Source organism: Varanus komodoensis, unplaced genomic scaffold (genome assembly GCF_004798865.1).
Source record: "Varanus komodoensis strain SLA01 unplaced genomic scaffold, ASM479886v1 scaffold74, whole genome shotgun sequence".
Taxonomy (NCBI): domain Eukaryota; kingdom Metazoa; phylum Chordata; class Lepidosauria; order Squamata; family Varanidae; genus Varanus; species Varanus komodoensis.
The window spans coordinates 3248986-3268618 of NW_025336401.1; the positions used below are offsets into that span (position 1 = coordinate 3248986).

Genomic DNA, 19633 nt, shown 5'->3' on the forward strand with positions numbered 1-19633 from the left:
AAGGTGGAAGCACCTCATTGACCACTGTTGGGATTAGGTGCACACCCTGCTCTGATTCAGCCACTCGTCCCAAGTTCTTATGTTGTCTTCCCCTGCTGGGATTCACATGTTCAGCAGCATCTCCAGTCATAAATTCCTCCTTTCTTTGAAGCTGGGAGGGTGGGGGGATGAAATGGTTGCTCATAATAGGAAAAACGGGGAGGGGGCAAAAGAATGAACACAATGGAAGACAAATACATGGTTGACTTTTGAAGGAGCAGCATGGAAGTGAGTTGCAAAGAGTGAGTTCAAACAATGACTTTGTTTTTGCTGTTGTTGTGGGTGAACAAATCTCCCCACAATGGAAGGTTAGATTGTTCCCCAGGAAGTTGTGGGTAGGTGTGTGCTCTGCTTGTCTCATTGCCGCCTTGAGCAAGGTAAGAGCCAAGGCAGCATTCATGCTGCTTGCACACACCCCAAGCCTTCGGAGGACACAGATCCATGGACCTCAGTGAGCCCTATTCCCCAGACACCACAAGACCTGCCAGGGTACCTGTCACCATGAAGGCATTCCTGAGTTTGATCTCACTGTTTGTGGTTGTGCAGCTCATCGGGACAGCTCTATTTGGCTTATATCTTCACATGAAGCTGGACAAGGTAAGACTTAGTTGCTCCTGTGCAGACAATTTCCTCCGCTGAGCGATACGGAGGCAAGAAAGGAGTCCTCTGAGATGTAGGGGCAGATTCAGTGTCCACAGATTGACTAGTGGAGAAGATTCCTGGAAAATGAGCTTCACCACTCTAAGGTTCTTGCTTCTCCTACTGATAGTTGGGGACTTTCATCATGGGGGTCTGAAGGCACTGCATTTTTAATGATGATATTCCTAGAGAGCTCAAGAGCCAATGCTCTCCAGGTGATATACGGAGACCTTTCTCAAGAGAGTAGACTTTAGATGTTTTAGGCCACAAGTCCTTCTATTCTTGACCAATGCTGAAATGAAGAATGCTTGGCATAGCCAGAAACGGGTTTTCCTGGGGAAGGAGCTCTGCTTAGTTCTGATATGCTGAATAAATCCCTAGGGACTGAATTCTTTAATCCTCAATGTCTGCCTTTGGTATGAAGTCAGGGGTTGTATTTTTTAAAAATGCGTGGTATAGAGAAAATGGATACAGAGAAGCTTTTCCTCTGTTTCTCATAACATGAGAATTTGGGTCCTCCGGATGAAATGGATTGGGTCTGCTTCTCCCAAAACACAGCCTTCCAAGGTTGTGGCCTCAGTGTCTGAATCGAACTGGGAGAAGAAGCGGGGTTGGAATTCTTAGCTGAAGGGGCAAGGCTGGCAAGCCAAATGATCATCCAAGAGGCCAGTGAGTCCAGACCGCAGCTGGTTTGGTGAGAAACCCCACTGGAGCGGGTGGAAAGAGCGTGATGGCTCCCACAGTCCAGCATCAGATCCAAAGGGCAGGCCAACTGAGTTTTTGCCATCTGGCCCGCAGGCAGAATGACCCTGAGGGTCAAGGAGCTCCCTTTGATTGAAAAGGGAGGCGAGCAGTTCCATTCAGAACCAGCTGCTTAGTATGAGCCGAACTTCCCCAGCTGTTGCCTTTCTGACTCCGCGGGTGTCTTTTGTGATGATACTGCAGTACTCCTACTTTGTATCACAAAGTCAGCCTAGCTGGTTAGTTTGACATTTTAAAAATGTATTTATTTTTATTGTGCAATACAAAAATCAAAACAAACCATTACAGGGAAGAAAGAAAAAGAAACAGTCTCAAAACATGACAATTTTTGAATAAACTGTAAAATAGTGCATAGCTCTAATTACTTAAATATTATAAATATCTCTATATGTTAGTATATGAGAAAACATACCACCATTACTACTACTAAGTGTGCAAAGACATCAACAAAAGCACCTCAAATATAAATAAATAAATAAATTACACCACCAGTTAATCAAAGTAGCTCTCAGGGCAGTTTACAGAGTATTAACAATATATTCAATTGTTCAAAAAACTATAACCACGCAAGAATTCATGTATTTATCCATTTATAGATTATACCTAAAGGCCGCCTGTTCAAAAACTTTGAAATATTTTAAAAACTGAAATCCTCCACCCATTGCACTATTGTAGGTGACCTTTTATGCTTTGCAATATTAATGATTTAGCCATCAAAACGGCATGAAAAAATCCACTTTGACCTCATGTTAAATCCCAAGAGATGGGTAGGTAATTCAAAAGAGCATGTGTGAATATTAACAAACTTTCCTTCACAAGATGTATCTGGGTTCATTGTTATCCTTATGTGCTGCCAAGCTATGTCTGTCTCATGGGGACCCCTTGAATAGAAGCCCCCCAAAATGTCCTGTTGTGGGCAGCCCGGCTCAGCTCTTGTAAACTCAAGGCTGCGGCTTCCTTCATGGAATGGGTCTGTCTCTTGTATCTCACATAGATCCTCCTTCCTCCTCTTCCTCTGCCTTCAACTTTCAACTTCCCCTAGCAAGACTGTCTTCTCCAGGGAGTCTTGCCTTCTCACCGAGCGCTCAGTGTTGGCAATCTTTCGCTTGAGTTGACCTGGGACCCACCTGCTTGTCTTTCTGTCAGTCCAGATATTCTCAAAGCTCTTCTCCAGCGCCATGGTTCACATGCGTCAATTTTCCTTCTGGCAGTTTTACCTCCTCCCAAAAGGATGCCACCACTGGGCAGTGGAAACGTGGGACGGGAGCAGGTCTGTCCTGATCTGCTCAGAAGAAGAGTGGGGTTAGGGTTGAGGGGGCAGCTGGACATCTGACAAAGGGTCAACACAGTTCTTAGAGAATGTATCTCTTCACATCATGCATCACTCGCTTATGGAATATGCTGTTAAAACAAATTGGGGCAGCGAATTTAGGGAATGGGAGAATGGGATTAGGCAAATGGAAGATGAATTCTCCCAATGGCTGTTGGGTGCAAAATGTCCATGATGCTTGGAATTACATACTGTAACTTGTAGTAATGAAATCATCGTCTTCTTCTTCTAAAGAGCAGGCATGTGGGTGGTGCGTGGAAGGAACAGAATCTGGACCACAGTGCCCAGGTATTTTAACTCTTTCTTGCCCTGCCCAGTGAAAACCGCCTAATGACAGAGAGATGCAGCCTCTGCTCTTGTTGCTGTCTGGTACCGTAGGGCAAAGTGATGTTGAGATGAATGACCCCAGAAGCCGCTCAAAGCAGCTGCCATTACAGTGGGCTCAGGTCAGCTGCTGTGGACTTGCTGGACCCTTGGGGTCATCCAGCAGGGGTCAGCTTTGTGTTTGAACTGGACATGGAGAAAGGGGGTTTCCACAGCCGCCTTGGCAATAGCGTGTGACTGACTGCAGCAGAACCGTCGTTTGCTTGTCGGAGTGAAATCAGAGAATCCATTGCACTGAGATGCTGGCAGGAACATTTCAGCTGCCTGTGGGTGGAAAGGAACGAAATGTATTGAAGTGTCGCATTTTAGAGGAAGGAGTTTAGCTCTGGGGCAAAGAGCTTGTTGTGTGCGTAAAAGAGGATCTTTGCTCTCGTAAGGTGGTGGGGCTCATTCCCCTGCTCCGCTTGCTTTCTTTCTCGGCAACCCCCATTGTGGCATCACACACTCTGCAGATTTTTAAGAAAGAGATGGGAAAGCTGCCAACAGCGCAATGCTTTTCACACAAGTCTAATGGGTTGCACCCTGACTTAGCAGTACTTCAAGCAGAACCATTAAAACACAGAGGGAACTGGGTTTGTTGGGTTGGCTAGTGCTGGGAATATGGCATGTCGCTGACCCCTGAAGCAGCTTTTCGGAAGGGCAAGGAAGCTCCTGTGCAGGGCATGGCCCTTGTAGCCAATGGGATTCTACAACTGTAGCTCCGCAGCACCGGTTTTCTTTGCCTCTGAATGGCTTGGATCTAAATGTCCAATAGCCATTGACAGAGCTAAGAACGTAAGAATCCAAGAAGAGCCAGGATGGGGAAGGCCAAGGGTCCATCTAGCCCAGCAGTCTGCTTGCGCAGTGGCCACCCAGCCACCCAGGGCATGAGTGCAGCTTTATCCCGCTGCTGACCAATTCCCCAGCAACGGGTGCCACAGGCGTCGTGCCTTTGATCCTGGAGGCAGCATGAAGCCTTCGGGTCTCCAACCATCTTTTAAAACTCTGGTGGCTGTCACTCCATCTTGTGCAAACGAGTTCCACATTCAGCTTTACATATATGGGTGCGCAGAACCCCTTCCTTCTCCCCACCGCCCCATCAGCTTTACTAGTTGACCCTACTGGGTTCTACTGGTATGAGAGAGAGAACGGAAAATGTCACCCTATCCACTTTCTCCACCCCACACACACTTTTGCACACCCGTATCATGTCTTCCCCTTTTCTAACCTAAAGAGACCCAGACATTGCAGGCTTTCCTCGTAGGGGAGTTGCTCTAGCCCCATGTGCATTTTGGTTGCCCTTTCTCAGCCCCGCAATGTCCTCTTTGAGATACAGGAACAAAGCTGCACTGGATATTACAAATACAAGCTGCTCCATGAGAGAGATCCATACTTGGAGTAGACCTAAGGAGATCAATGGGGACTTGGAGAGTCATGACTAGCCCAAGTCCCATTGATTTCAGTGTCTACTTGAAGGTCTGGATCCGACCCACCAGATCTCAATTGCAAAATTACAGTTCTGCAGCTTTTCCATCCCTTTCCCACTGACTCCAGTGTGGAATTTTCCTTTTGCTGCCACTGTGCACCTGAGTCAACATTTTCTCCGAGCTCTTCTCTGCAGCTGGCTCCAGCTTGTGATACTCAATGCACTGCTCATCTTCTGTAAGCAACAAGAAGAATTGCAACCTATAATTTAGAGGGATTTTGCCCTTTTTCCATATGCTCATCTGGTTGTGTTCAGTCCACCACGGTGGGTGTGAAACAGCTGCTGTTGGGGGAGAAGGAGAAAGCCTGATTCTCCTGAGCAGCCATTTGGCGCTCACGCATTCACAACACCCTTTCCAGGGGCGCCATTTTATCACCTTATACATGTTGGTTTTGAATTAATGTTCATATCCATGTGAAGTTAGTTTCTCTAGAAGTGTGCATGATATGTGAAGGGTCATGTAAATAAAATCAATTTATTTATCTTTTGTAATACATTTTTGTTTCCTACCATTCAACCCAGAAAAAGTTCCTTTTTTCCACTGTTTCTTTGCAAATGAGTATTATTGTCCTGTCATGGGATCGTTGGACTGGAAGATTTTAGCAGAACCTAAAGATTTATCTCTTAGTCACACAGCTAGTTCAGTTCAGTCAGGGTACATGTGCTCTTACACCGAGTGCTTGACTTTACATGTATTTATATTAACTATATTAACATTGCACATTTCTAAGCAAGAAAAAATGGAATCAGTTTGTAGCCCTTCAGATCTTTCTTTCTTTTCCAGCCACCACACTTTTTGTTGTTTTGGGGGAGAGTTTGGAGGCAAGTCTTACTTGTTTGCTCATAGCATTTAAAATCTGCTCAATAAATCTTCTCTGAGCAGATCACAAATTGTTGAAATATAATACAGCACCATCTAAAAAAGGAATGCTATCAAAATAACCAATAGATCTTTGCAAACTGTTTGATTTTTTCACCATCCACAGTAACTTAGTGTGAAATGTGTCTACCTCTCTGCTCACTCTGAAGTCTGCATAATTAGTGAACATGCTAAATAGCACTCCTCCGGAGAGCAATTAAGTGTACTGATTTTCAGTGTGAAAAATGTCCATTTATTTCTTCTCTTTGCTTCTTCTGGAACCAGTTACTCATCCATAAGAAAAACCATGCTTAGCCTACATCTGCTACGTTTACTTATAAATCTTTGTGGTAGCATTTACCAAAAAGCTTTTAGGATGCACAAGTATTGTCTATTCTTACTCTCAAAAATCTCTGAAAGGATGGTGAGGCAGGACCTCTTTTGCTGAAACCATGCCAATTCTTCTTCAACAAGTCTTGTTTTTCTATATAATGCCAATTTTAATAATATTTTCTTCCAGTTTAACTAGAAAAGAAGTTAAATGAGCTGGCCTGTAATTTTCTGACTCAGATGGGCCAACAACAACAACAACAACCCCCCCCCCCCCCGCAGTTTGTCGGCCACTTTCCATTCTTCTGATAAAGAAGCCAATTTTAGCAACAAGCAGCATCTTTCTATTGGAAGATCAGCAATTCTACATTTTAGTTCGTGGTTAGATCCATCTGAGCCCGGCCACAGGGCCCTAGAACCACAACTGTTGTCAGGGCGCTGAGTTCTTTAGGCCTCGATCCTGAAATAATCCATTAAAACATGACACTGGCATATCTGCTTCACATCTTCCACCTGTGAAGACAAATGCAAGGAATTCATTCCTCAGTCTTGTTATCCTTTCAGCACACCTTGCATGCAGTTCTTATCTAACAGGCAAACCATCTCTGCGGCTGGTCTTCTAATTCCGATATGTTTAAAGAAATGTTTATTGTGCATCTTACAGGGTTTGAGAAGTTTTTAGCAATACCAACCTCAAGTCCTCTGCACAAGTGCTTACTTTTAATCTTCGGTTTGTTTTTTCCTGCATTTGTGCTCCCTTTTGTTCTCTCTTAGACAAAACCTCCATTTTCTGAAGGAAGGCGTCTTGCTCGTTAGAACTCCCTGGACTTGGCTTCTTAAACACACTCTTATTCTTGTGTTCTTGGTGGGATTTGTCCTGTTTGGCTTACATTGTAGCTGGGCATTGAAGATTTTGAGAGAGAGAGAGAGAGAGAGAGAGAGAGAGAGAGAGAGAGAGAGAGCTTCCTTTTAACCTGTCTCAGTCTTTCAAAGTTTCTTCTTTTTGAATTAACTGAAGTTGGACTTGGCAAATATCCAAATATTCCAAAATCCATAGCAGTGCAGTTGCTGTTCCCAGTCAGATCCCTGCAGTTGAACACAACTGCATGCAAGGTTCTGAGCTCCCCACAGGATTAAGTCCAGTTCCATGACTAAATGCTTCATGGCACCATGGTTAAGAGTGGGATGAGACCATGGAATGAATTGTTCCTGGATGGCCCTTGTGTAGGTCACCTTTGCAATTTAAGTTGCACCTCAGTGTTGTTGTGGAAGAGAGCCACACATGGTCCCTTGGAGATGGGGAGGGCACAAATGTTTTAAAAATCATTTATCTGCTCTGAAAAATCATGTTTTTACAAGGTGGAACAACTGAACAACTTCTCTCTGTGCTTAGGTAGGGAATTCTTGGAATTGTACTGCTTTATTCTGTTTAAACATGCATTGGATTGTGTCTTCAGTCATTCTTAGGGTGATCCAGCCGATTTAAGCAATTCGAGGTGGGGGGGACGACCTGGCTCATACTGGGCTGTGGCCAATGCTTCTTATTTTTATTTATTTATTTTTCGATTTCTATCCTGCCTTTTTCCTGCAAAGGGCTCAAGGCAGCTTACATCATTCTCCTCCTCCATCTTATCCCCACAACAACAACCCTGTGAGGTAGGTTGGGCTGAGAGTCTGTGACTGGCCCAAAGTCACCCAGTTGGCTCCATGGCTGAGCGGGGACTCGAACCCAGATCATCTGAGTCCCAGTCCCAGCTCTTCACCACTGCACCATACTGGCTCTCTCTTATAGTGAACCTGCAAATCTATTGGCTCATTCTGAGTTTGGACAGAAATCCTCTAGAGGAGGTGGAATGTGCTCCTCTTCTTTGCTTAAATTTTATTTTAATAAAACAGCAAAAGCATGTTATGTGTTGAACTGAGGGTGAGTGGGTGACCATCGGATATCAATGGTTTCCCTAAACCTACAGGTGACCAAAATAATATTTTGGAAGAAAAAGGTGTATGAGAGTTAAAGGAGAATGCTTTTCAGTTCATAATTCATTGCTTCATTTAGACTAGCTTTTCCTAATATAGTGCCTTCCAGATTATGGGGGCCAAGGCCAATGGAACTTCTCATCCAACACATCTGGGAGACCCTAGGTCAGGGGGCAAGCCATTGATTAAAGGTTTCAACCCTCATTTGAAATGGACTTTCTCTGGTTACTCCATTTGCCAGGTGGGAGATGAACTGAATTTACAAGAAGATGTTGTGTTCCTCAGAAGACTGCAGAAGTGTCGGAAATCACAGGATCCTGATACTACCCTTCTGGATTGTACAAAGATATTGAAAACCTTCAATGATCTACAGGATGTAAGCAGCAAGGTAAAGACTTGTTGGAGGGGGGCGGGGTTATAATGAGGTGATAAGCCCTGAAAAATTGCATGGGTCACTTCCTGAAGAGAGGACAGAGCTGTTTGCTCTGTGGCTGAGCTGAGCACAGCGTCTTTGGCTTGCTCTTTAGGGTAATCGAAAGACAAGGTGGGACTGGATGGGATGGGGCAGGGAGCCCCAACCCTTTGGTCTCATCCCCATCAGTCGCTTGGTCTCCAGACCGAGCTTCTCTTCCTCTTCCTTCAAACTTCTATGCCACAAAGTTATCTGTAATGTTTCCAGGGCAGGGATGGGGGACCTCCAACCAGTGGGCCATTTGTGGCTCCAGAGGTGTCCCACCTTCTCCAAGCTCTGACACTCTCCCAACAGGGAAAATATCTTACGGAATTGGGGATGGAGCTTGTCACTCTAGGTGAGAGGGTCTCGGGTCTGGAGAGGACTTTCTGTCTGAGTTAATCCTGCTTACTTCTGAAATGGGTCCTACTTGCTTTTGATTCAGCATAAAATTTGCAAGAATTGCATGGGAGAAACATCCGTGTAAGCATGTGTACCATCACGTGGAGGTCATGCTTGTGTTTCCTTGAGGAGATGAAGGGGAGGCAGAAAGCACTGAAGGACTGAAGGAATGGGCAGCCAGCGGAGAGGGATGGTTTGACTCAGTGTCCCACACTGAGCAGGGGCTGGACCGGCTGGCCCCTTCCAGCTCTACTATTCTATGATTCTATGTTCCAAAATTGTATTAGGTTAGGAATTCCCTGAGCAGAGCTTAAGACCGATGAAATTAATCTGGTGAATCAATAAGGATGTGAAAGGGAGAACCTGCTGTCATTCTTCAGTGGGCCTCCCATATCCATCCTGATACCAGGTTGTTTCAACTTTGCGGGGGTCAGTGGGCATATCTGAAATCTTGAGAGTGTCATGAGCACTCTCACAAAATGACTGACCTGAGGAGGGCCTTGCTCAATCATGAAATGGCTGCTCTGGTGAGCTTAGCTGTCACAGAATACACATTTCCAGGAGGCATGCCGGTGAGACCAATCCCTCCCCACCCCCACCCCCAAAATAAGAAAAATTCCCCAGAGCCCAAGTACAAGGGGGAGATGGGGGTAGCATCTAAACAGAAAACAACTTGGCTGAGCTGAAATAAAGATGGCAGAATTTGGCTTCACAGAATGGCAGCCTCCCACTTAAAAAGTGGTGGTGGTGGTGGTGGTGGTCCTGATGGTTTACCATCAGGAGGGACAGGGATCATAGTGGGTTCCAGGAGAGAAGCCCCCAGGTAGGTTAGTGCCCATCCATTCCGGAGGAGACCCCAGCCTCACATCTTGGCCCAGCTTGGTCTGCTTGAGGGAAGCTGCTCTCTCTGCCTTCCCATCTCACAACACACACCCACACAAGTTGTGTGCAGTTACTATGTCAGAAAAGTAGCTTGTGATTTTATGCATGCTTATCTGGTAGTAAGTCCCATTAATCTCAACTGATTTTGCTTTTTAGTAAACTGCAGGGCTAGCCCCAGCCGTTTTGCTGGCCAACGAAAGGAAAAATTGATGCCCATTCATTTCCACCTACAGAAGTTAACCAATGGAATGGGCATCAATTTTTCCTCTCATTAGGCAGTAAAATGGCCTGGGCTAGGCCTGAAATCTAACTGATAGCGAATTCAGCTGATTGCCAACTGAACCTAAATTCCATCGATCTGGTTTAGATGACACACTAACCCACGCGCAAGGGTTGGGGGCGGGCTCTTCTTGAAATGTGGATTGTTTTATGGCACTAACAAGCCACAGCTTGTCAACCTGTGAAGAGAATTTGTGGTTTACTGTTGGGTTATGAATCCTGGTTTGTTCACCATGACTTGTAATCTCAGCTAGGCTTAGACAACTCGATAAGCTACTTTTCAGCAACAATCCGCGGGTCAGTGACTCACCCCCTATTTACCCATCAGGGTGGGTTCCTGTGTTGTCTGAACCCAGGCCCTAAATGGTGATCCAATCTCCACATGCTGAACTCGGTATCTTTCTCCCCATGGGTCCCGGGAAAGGCTGTGAAGGACACACTGCCAGGACACAGCTTTGTCTCCCACGAGGGCCAAAATAACCACCCCACCATCCCGTTTAATGGCAGGGTCAGTTCTGGTGACCATGCCAAGACTGGTGCATGCGCTGAGAAAGCATTTTCTGGCATGGAGACAATTCAAAAGTGTGCCGCTCAGGCAGCCCTACCAAAAGTAAAAGCATCTTGAAAGTCAACCCTGGCAGTGGGAATGACCGAGGAGACTTGCAACGCTGTGGGTGCTTCTTAGAAGTTGCCAGTTGCGTTTTCGCACCCTCGTTTTACTTGTGCTTGAAGAGTCATTCCTGTACTTGTTACTAAATACAGGTTTTCCTGTCCCAGCATTTTGACCATGCAAGGCTGAGCAGGGCAAGCACTTTTGTTTCTTTCCCTCTTCTTTTCTAAAAATCTGATGTGGGCACAGTCCTTCTGGCACGGATGGCCGTTCAGTGGGGTGAGCTTTTGTGGCCAGCAAGAGTCGGGGAAACAAAGCGAGAGAAAGTGGGTGAGATGCTGGAGAGACCCTTCACGAGGCTAGTGGAAGAGCTGGCTTGCAGGGAGCTGGGTCCAGTCCAGGCCGCCAGCATCCCGTGGCCAGGACACGGCCCATAGCCCCTCTCCATTGCCAGTCTGTCTTCCCACAGGTGACATCGCTGGGTGCTCTTGCTGGGCCTCTTCTGCCTTGCTTGCTTGGTGGGCGGACATGGAGGCCGTGGCCTCTCCTGCCTGCTGCTCCTTCTCTCCACTATCGTTGGGCTGGAAGGAGGGGCAGGGGGCAAGCAGGCTGCCATGCTGGCGAAGAAGTAAGCCCAGGGGTCCTTGTCAGGGGGCTTCTGCCCGGCCTTTGGCACTGGCCCTGCACAGCTGAGGGGGAACTGGGGAGAAGGGCAGGGATACCCGGGCCAGTGCAAGACAGCAGTGAAGAAAAACATGGAGTCCCTCCTCTTCAGTGTAGATAAGTGGATCTTGCTTCAGCACTGGTAACAGGACAACCTCCTACGCCACACCTGAAGGCCACAGGCAAGTCTAGAGGTGTGTGGCACCACTTTCTCCCCTCCAACACCTTGTAGCTGCCTCTCGGCATCTGCAATGGCCCCCATCTGCCTAACAGTAGAACCGGCCTGAGGAAAAACCCTGGATAGCCAAGGGTGGTGCAAGCAAGCAAGCAAGCAAGCAAGCCGAAGTTGCAAACAGGGGTGCATCAGGATGAGAGACTGCATGGGCAAGGCCAGAGGAATGCCACGGCAAGCTGGATGCAGGGCCAGGTGCTGCTCCCACCTCAGTGGGAGTCTCTCTTCCTTTGCAACTTTCATTCTGAGTCCTCCTGGAGCTTCCCATGGTGCTCCGTGCTGGAGAACCTATTTGGAGGATCCAAATAGGCAGGCGATTCCTCAAGGATTTAAAGAGGAGTCTTGTAAGGCTGGAGTGTTATTTGGAAGTGGCATGCAAGGGTCTAACAACAAGGTCTCCAGTCTGCTGTGGCGCAAGTAAGGAGGATAGCTGTAGCACCTGAAGGTCTTGCGCATCTACCTTGGCATAGGTTTTCACCCTGACCGCCCTTTGTAGGACCAGAGGACGATCAGGAATCTCCTCCCAACACACCCCTTTTACTGTACGATGATCCCCAATTAATTAATGCTTAACTGCCCCAAATTTCCCCTTGTGTGACTTCGTTACTACCTGTCACTATGTGCAAAGCATTAACTAGAAAACTAAATTTGCAGATTTATATACCAGTGGCGGGCTCAGGGTAGAGTGGGCTGGAAGAGAGACCATTTTGTCAGAGGGAATGAGAATACAGATGGTTCAGTCAGGGATAGCTCTTGAGTTTAACAGCAGACCTTCATTAAACAGGGATGATAACCCAGATTAAAATGGTGACTCAATTCATCTATGTAGTGTGATAAAAGCCCCAACTTTGGCACTTGTGTTCCTTCTTATTCAAAGCACTGACTCTTTCTGTACTGCACTGATGGACACAACAGTGAACCCCTGGTGTTCACAATCCACCAGAAGAATATTTCAGTCTGCCAGGACCTTCTTACTGGATACAGATGACGGGATAGGACACATTTTAGGGGTTGAGTGCAAATGATTGTTGAAAACAGCAGTAGCAAAATGCCAGGGCCTATTAACCAGAAGCAATCCATGAAGAGAACCCGTGGTTTATTGTTGGGTTGTGAACCTGTGGGTTGTTCACTATGGGAGGCCTGTTATCTCAGACAACACGATAACTCACAGTTCAACGACAACCCACACACTCAACCACTGAGTGCAAGTTATGGTACTATCTGAACCCGACCATCAATAAGGAAGCCATTCTTGAACAAAGGAACTTCAAAGACCAATATCAATGAAACGTTGAAGTGCAACGATTCAACTCTTGTTTGAAAAAGGACAAAACTGCTTTTCTTTATCATATGATTGGATCATGGCTGGGATGTTACCATGCAACAAAGTTTTGAGAAAGAGAACTATATAGTAATTATCACTGCATGTAATTTCTGCATCTCGGGTTCCTTTGTTAACACCGTGTACATCCATCCCCTCCCAGCACATGTATGGGGGTCTATAAATTTGCATCTGATGATGTGGAAAGCATCCATGGATGATTATATCAGAGCAAGTGTGCTAACCTTGAAGGTGCCACAAGGCTCTTTGTTAGTTTGGTTTTAAGATGGTTAATTTTGTGCCTCTGCTTGGCATTGATAGGTTATGCCAGTTCTTGACTAGACATCAAGCAATATGAATGTGGGTGTCACATGTACTATTCACTTGCTGGTTTCTGCCACCAGGTGGTTTGGGTCATGAGAGAGACGTGCATGGCACAGATGCCGCCATGATTTTAACTTTCTCTCTCTCTTCAACATTTCTTTTAGGTTCCACAAGAAAGTCCATTCGCCATGCAGAAAGGTATGTTCTTCGCCCTGGTGGGAACATTTCAATAGGAAGTAGGCATCCAAGAATACATGTCCTGAGGGACTGGGTGGAGGTGACATCTCGAACAGCTCTGTTCCCAAAAGGACCACATATAATTTTGGAATGAGCTTGTTTTCGTAAAAGCAGAAAGTTGCACATTTTATAAGGCGGCTGGAACTTGGAATGAGTTGCTCACAAAAACCCAGCTGAGTCCCTGGAACTGCCTCTCCTCCTCAATGCTGTGACCTTCCACTCACTCTGGCCCAGACAACGGTGGCGGTGAAAAGGAGCAGGAGCAGGAGCAGGGGCACGCAAGGATGAGGAGCAAGAGCAGCTGATGACCATGGTGGTGAGGAGGTCTGTGCACTGGCGGAGGTGGCTCAGAAGGGTGTGTTGCCAGCACTTGTCTTGGGAAACATACGGGATGGGGTACCAAATGGCAGCTGGGCTATTGTATCCATGCTGATGTTCAGAACATCTGGTCATTGTCTGTCATTGGTCTCTCCTTCCTTCCAGAAGAGGCGACTTTGGCCCCAGTGCTGCACATGCCCCCATGTTGCCCCTAGAGACCTCCCATGTTTGTGACATTGCCTTTATTGGCAAAGGAACAAGCAGAGCTGGCATGGAGGGAAAGCCGCTGCCTCAGAGACCTTCAAGCAAGGCCTCCCCAGCCTTGTGCTGTCCAGATACATGGGACTACAACTCACATAACCCCCAACCAGCTGGGTGGAGATGATGGGAGTTGTAGTCAGTCCTGGCTCCAGGCTTTTAAGGGCCTTTGGATAAGACATCCTCCACGAACCACCTCCACCAGTGAGTCTGCCCTCTCCCTGCCAACCTCTTTCTCCTCATGGCCACCACTTGCCTGCTGGACCGGCATTCTTGTTTGCCCCTCTGCTCTAGTGGCACAGCCTTTAAGGTCCAGGATTACAAATAGCCGGCATGAATACCATGTAGCACCTCCAACAGCTTGGAGCAAGTGTGGAGCCTCAGACTTGTCGGCCAAATCCAGTCCTCTGGGTTTCCCCTCATTCCACCTCTTTTCTCCCAGCCATCCATCCTTTGGTGGCTTCTCTTTGTTCATTTCCCCCATTCTGAAAGGTTGAAGTGCTTCTCCAAATGCTTAGCTATAGGCAATAAGAATGTGGAACTGAAGTATCTTGCTATTTTTGTCCTGACCCTTTGGCTGTTGGCCCCTCACACCACTGGAATGCGACCACTGAGAGGTCTTTCAAAATGGTTTGGACCTTGGACTGAGCACTTCTCCATGCCTGGGTTAGAATAACTGGACATGGACCAAGCCAATGAGAACTGTTTTGTATTTTAGGAGACAAGATACCACCTGCAGCTATTCACCTGGCCGGCTTGAAGGACAGCAAGAAAGGTGAGGACGGAGAGTCTGGGAGTCTATCTGTTCTCTCAGCTATATTTGAAGAAAAGAAAAGTGACACTCGAGGCAGAAACAGCAAAGTGTTTCTCCCTTTCTGTCATCTTCCCTTTTATTTAAGTATTTTAGAGAAAATATGCAGATTCAAATGTGGGTGTAAATATGAATCTTGAGAGGACATTAAAAAACAAAAGCAACGTTTCAGACTAAAGCAGGAAAGGATGCATGGAACGATGGATAAAAATATGAAAAATGATATGGACCAGAAATAGACGGAAAAACACCATCCCTCTGTTCGACAGCAAATCTGCTGTTTCTAAGAACTGGTACGGGTGGGATTTATTTAAGCTAATTTTGTTGCAACTTCAGATGTTTCCGTTGTTTTGCTCTGCGGCTCCTCATGGGTTTGCTGAGATGATTGTTCTGCTGGTAATTTTATTTCACTTTAATTGTCTGCTGCATGTTACCTTTAGCAGCAATGGAATGGAAAGACCGGACATGCTTGAAATCGTACATAGCATGACAATTGTGAAGACAAATACATTTGTTTTTGCAAATTAAAATTTACTTCAATAGGGGGATGAAAACTAATTTCATTTGATGGGCACCTCTCCATGTCAGTTTAACTCCATTTCTCATTTTTGCAGTCTTCAGTTTGTCTCAAACATTTGAGAAATTTCCCTCTCTTAAGGTTGGTTTGCTGTGAAAATTAACATATACACAAACTGATATATTCATTTTTGTGTGTATTTCCCCTAATACATGCAGCCTTTTACAGAATTCTGTCTACTATGCACATTTTGCCTCCTATATACCATCTTCTCAAATATATGCATTATATTCCTGATGGAATTAATTGTAATGCTATTTTCATGAATTCAGATATATTTGTGCACACTTTCTCTTAATATATGCATTTTGTTTAAGCATTTTATTTGACTGGAAGGGTGCTCCTGATTGATAAGGCTGTAATGTTTTTTTAATTATTATTTTCAGTACAAGTGCATATAAAACAGCGGAGGACAAACCTCAGATTAGAAATGCAGTCCTCATTTTCTTTTGTGCAAGGCAGAATGTCTCCTCTAAACGATGCATTACTTAAAAGCAAAGCAAGGAAGTGTCTAGCTTCAGGCGTCTTGCTTTGTTGTCCTTTCATATACATGGAAAATTAATTGATAGACTGATCCGGTGGTCTTAGTCCCAAGTAAGAATTGTGCACTTGCAATGGAGTAAACACATTTTGCTTTGCACACTATAAGATCCAGACAATTAATTAATTGAATTAGGTTGCAAAGCACACTCCCTGGAGAGCAAGCCCACTGAATTTAGTTGGATTTCCACTAGAAGAAGCACATGGGATTTAACTGGGTACTGTCAGGAGCTGCGATAGGACATGAGTTCCATACTGCCTGAAAGACTACCTCTTCCTCATAGTCCTGACTGGGGCCTATTATTATTTTGGGGACCCATCTCTGGGTGTCCCTGCCAAAGGGATTTACATGGGCAGTGAATAAAGAATGGGCTTTTTGGTGGTAGCATTCCACTTGTGGAATGCTTCAATTGTAGTTCTTATAGTCTTATAAAATAATACATACTTTCAAGATATTTTTCCCACTTGTTATTCCCTATTAATCAGTTGGCCTTGGCTTTCCCCTGCCCATCTGCATTTATCTGGATTCTGTTTTAGATTCTATGTCTTTGTTATATTTGTATACTTTAGGGTTTCTAAACTTTGTGTTATTGGGCAGTATATAAAGATTTGGTTGGATCTAGGATCTGCCTTTTCTGAATGGAAGGCACCTTGGAGAAGATGTATCTGGGAATAGCTACCACTCTGGTGCTTGTCCCCTTCTATCTAAGAAACAGGAGGAAAGCAGAACCTTAGATAGTCCCAAGTAGATCGTGCTGGCTAGAGCTCTTTTCTATGAGAGCAAAAGGAAACTGTTGTCTTAGCAGGTTGCTAAAGCCAGCCAAAGCCTTATGTGGGCTCCCAAGACCTGCAGTGCAATCAATGCTGCCCTTCCTGGAACAGCTGAATGGATTATTAAAGGATATAAATGACTGTAAACCATACTGAGACCATGTGCTGATAGAACGGTCTATAGAAACTTTAGATTAAAAGGAGGGAGGGAGGGAGGGAGGGATAGGAATTTGGAGGTTCTGTGAGGGACTCATCTTCTGAGCAAGAGGACAAAGAGGTCCTTGAATTCTACTCGAGGAAGAATCAAGAGTTCTGTTCACAGAATCAAGAGTTCTGTTCACAGGCCATGGACCTGATTAGAACCCTTTGCTATGCGTGGGGGTTGTGAGAATGCCGAACTAGGGCAACTTCTGCTCTTATGCAGTACAGTGGACAAAAATGTTCTTAAACACAGTCTATTCTTTCCCCCAGTTTTGCAGTGGCAGAAGGCCATCTATGCCCCAATGGATGACACATTTTCCTACCAAGATGGAAATCTGAAGGTCACCAAAAGTGGACGCTACTTCATCTACTCGCAGGTTGCCTTTTGCAGCAACATGTTGCCACATGTTCCATTCAGCGTCTACGTTTATCTGAACCTGCCATTCCAGGTGGACCAGCTCCTGTTGAAAGGGGTGGGGACCCATGGCACGTCGGGGGACCTGTGTGGGCTGCAGTCGATCCACCTTGGGAGAACTGCTGAACTCCAGCAGGGCCACACCATCTTCGTGAACGTGACGGACTCCTCAAGAGTGAATTACAACCACGAAAATACGTACTTTGGTGTGTTTCAGCTGTCTTAGAAAGGCCTCGAAGCTTCACTTTGCTGAGCAAGGTGACGTCTCCTGGCCCCGTAATACTATTTATAACCCACTTCATCTTCATCCCCCCTACACCCTGTGTATTTTATTTTATTTATTAATAAGAGGCCATGTGTATATCCTCAGAACCAGAAAGTAATGCTGGCATCCAAGGCCTAAAAGTGTGCAAAGCTGGTATCGGATGCTGCCAAACTTTGCACCAGCCAAAATGTTGCCATTTCCCGTCCTAAACACTCCTGTGCTGGCACAAGGAGTCTTAAGACTGCTTCTTCCATTTCTTCCAGTGCTGTTGGCTTCCAGTGCTGTTGGTTACAAATCTAAATGCGACTCATATCTCTCATACATGACAGGCATACCCTGGGAAAGGGTTGTAGCTCAGGGCTGCGGCACCTGTTCTGCACACAAAAGGCCCCGAGCCTGGTCCCCAGCTGATCTCCAGGTGGAGCAGGAAGAACCTTACCTGACATCCTGGTGACCTGCTGCCAGCCTGTGCAGACACTCTGGAGCTAAATGGAGCAATGCTCTGACACCCTAAAGGCATTTCTTGAGCATACAGTCTAAGGCATATAACACAAATCCAGAAAAGTGTCTCCTTTAAGGATTGAGCGGACTATATATTTTAGGACACAATTTTACCGGGATGCCCATAAGGCCCTGACCTTGGAGGTGCAGAAAGGGGGCCATGATGGAGGTGATCTTCCCCTCCCCATCCTCCTCCTGTGTGTTTTGCTAGATGAACTCTTCCATCCCTCCTGCTGGGGCACCTCGGAGAGGGGAGAAATGGGGCCGCAACATCTGGAGAGCAGCCTCCTCTCCTGACCCCCTGAGGCAGCATCTTGCCCCTTCCTCCAGCACTGCTTTCCTGAGCTTGGAGAGCAGCCATGCCAACCATGAGATGCTTCCTAGGAAGCTGGGAAGCTGAACCAGCCTGTGACCCTCAGACAATATCTAGGGTGCAGAGCATGAGGATCCTTCACCTCTGATCATAGACGTGTAGAGCTAGAAGGGCCGTTCGGACCATCCGCTCCACCCTTCTGCTCGGTGCAGGACTCCTTGTAGGCACGCCAGAGATGAGCATTCCCAGTCCGCAGCTGAGCAACGAAGTCTTTGGTCTAAGCTACAGGACAGACACACAGCTCCCATGGCTCCTCCAAGGCACAAATGCATGTGGGTGTTTAACTATCAGTCTTTTTGCAAACACTTTTGCAAGCACCATTTGATAGCTTAGCCAGGTCAGCATCGTTCCTACTTTGCCGAATTAAACTGAAGCCAGAAGTTGTTTTGAAAAAGGGAGAGTGAATTCAGTGTTTTGAGAGAGGGTTTACTTCCTGTGGGACGCTCAGAGACTTCTTCAGACTTGCTGTCACTTCTGGTCAAAAAGGTTTGGCAGGCTTTTGCTACCACTACAAATTCTGCAAAAGTCCTTTAGCAGAGGCTGAAGCATACCAAACTCTGGCGCAGTGTTCCTCTTTCAAGTCTCCTTTAATTCTCTTGAAAAAACGTGAGCATGTCTTAAATTGACATTTCACTGCTCTTACTAGCTCATTGGCTTTCGATTGGTGCTTTCAATTGGATGTTTTAAAGAGGTTTTGGCTTGTATTTGGGTATTTCTGTAAACCATCTTCAAGGTAAGGAAATGTATTACCTGGTGATTTTTAAAATTGTGTTGGAGGTGACTCCACTAAAGCATGATACCATAATGGATAATATGCTTTTCTGAGTTCTTATCATGTTTGTTACAAAGCTTGAAAGATGGGTGAAATAGAGCACATTCTTCTACTGATATAACTCATTTCTTTAACCTGTTGTAAAAAGGTCATTTTTGTTCACATCAGCAGCAGTTTTCTGAACTGTTTGCAATAAATTCTGACCTGTCTTTAATCCAAAGGTTAATTAATGAATAAAAACAATGTACTGTAAGGAAAATCAAACAGATAAATGTCTTTTTTTTCTTTAAAATCCTTCTTTATTTTGTTGAAAACCACAATTTAAAAATTGTTCAAAATAAAAACAGGTTAGAAAAAGTTTAACTTGCATCAGTTGTTGTAACAGTAAAGAAAGAAATGGCAAGAGAGAAATTGGAATGGAGGTGATGGTGGAAGAGGAATATATTTACAAAGAGGTGTAAACAGAGAACAAAAACAAATTCTCATGGCTTCATTTCCTTCTGGATAGGATATTCTTCCTTGTTTTAACCATGCAATGCTGTGGATTGCAGCCCTGCATGGAAGCAGCTTTAGGATTGCAGGCTTCATATTCCATTAAACACACACACACACACACACACACACACACACACACACACACACACA

General features: G+C 45.6%; 1 protein-coding gene across 1 annotated transcript; it reads left to right on the forward strand.

Moving 5' to 3' along the window:
- The first annotated feature begins 430 nt into the window (after positions 1–430).
- On the forward strand, positions 431–19247 carry CD40LG (CD40 ligand). The gene is made up of 5 exons (XM_044452807.1): positions 431–636; positions 8027–8173; positions 13114–13147; positions 14481–14537; positions 16933–19247. Exons 1-5 carry the CDS (start codon positions 481–483, stop codon positions 17301–17303), a joined length of 765 nt encoding a protein of 254 aa, XP_044308742.1. The 5' UTR covers positions 431–480; the 3' UTR covers positions 17304–19247.
- The last annotated feature ends 386 nt before the right edge of the window (positions 19248–19633 follow it).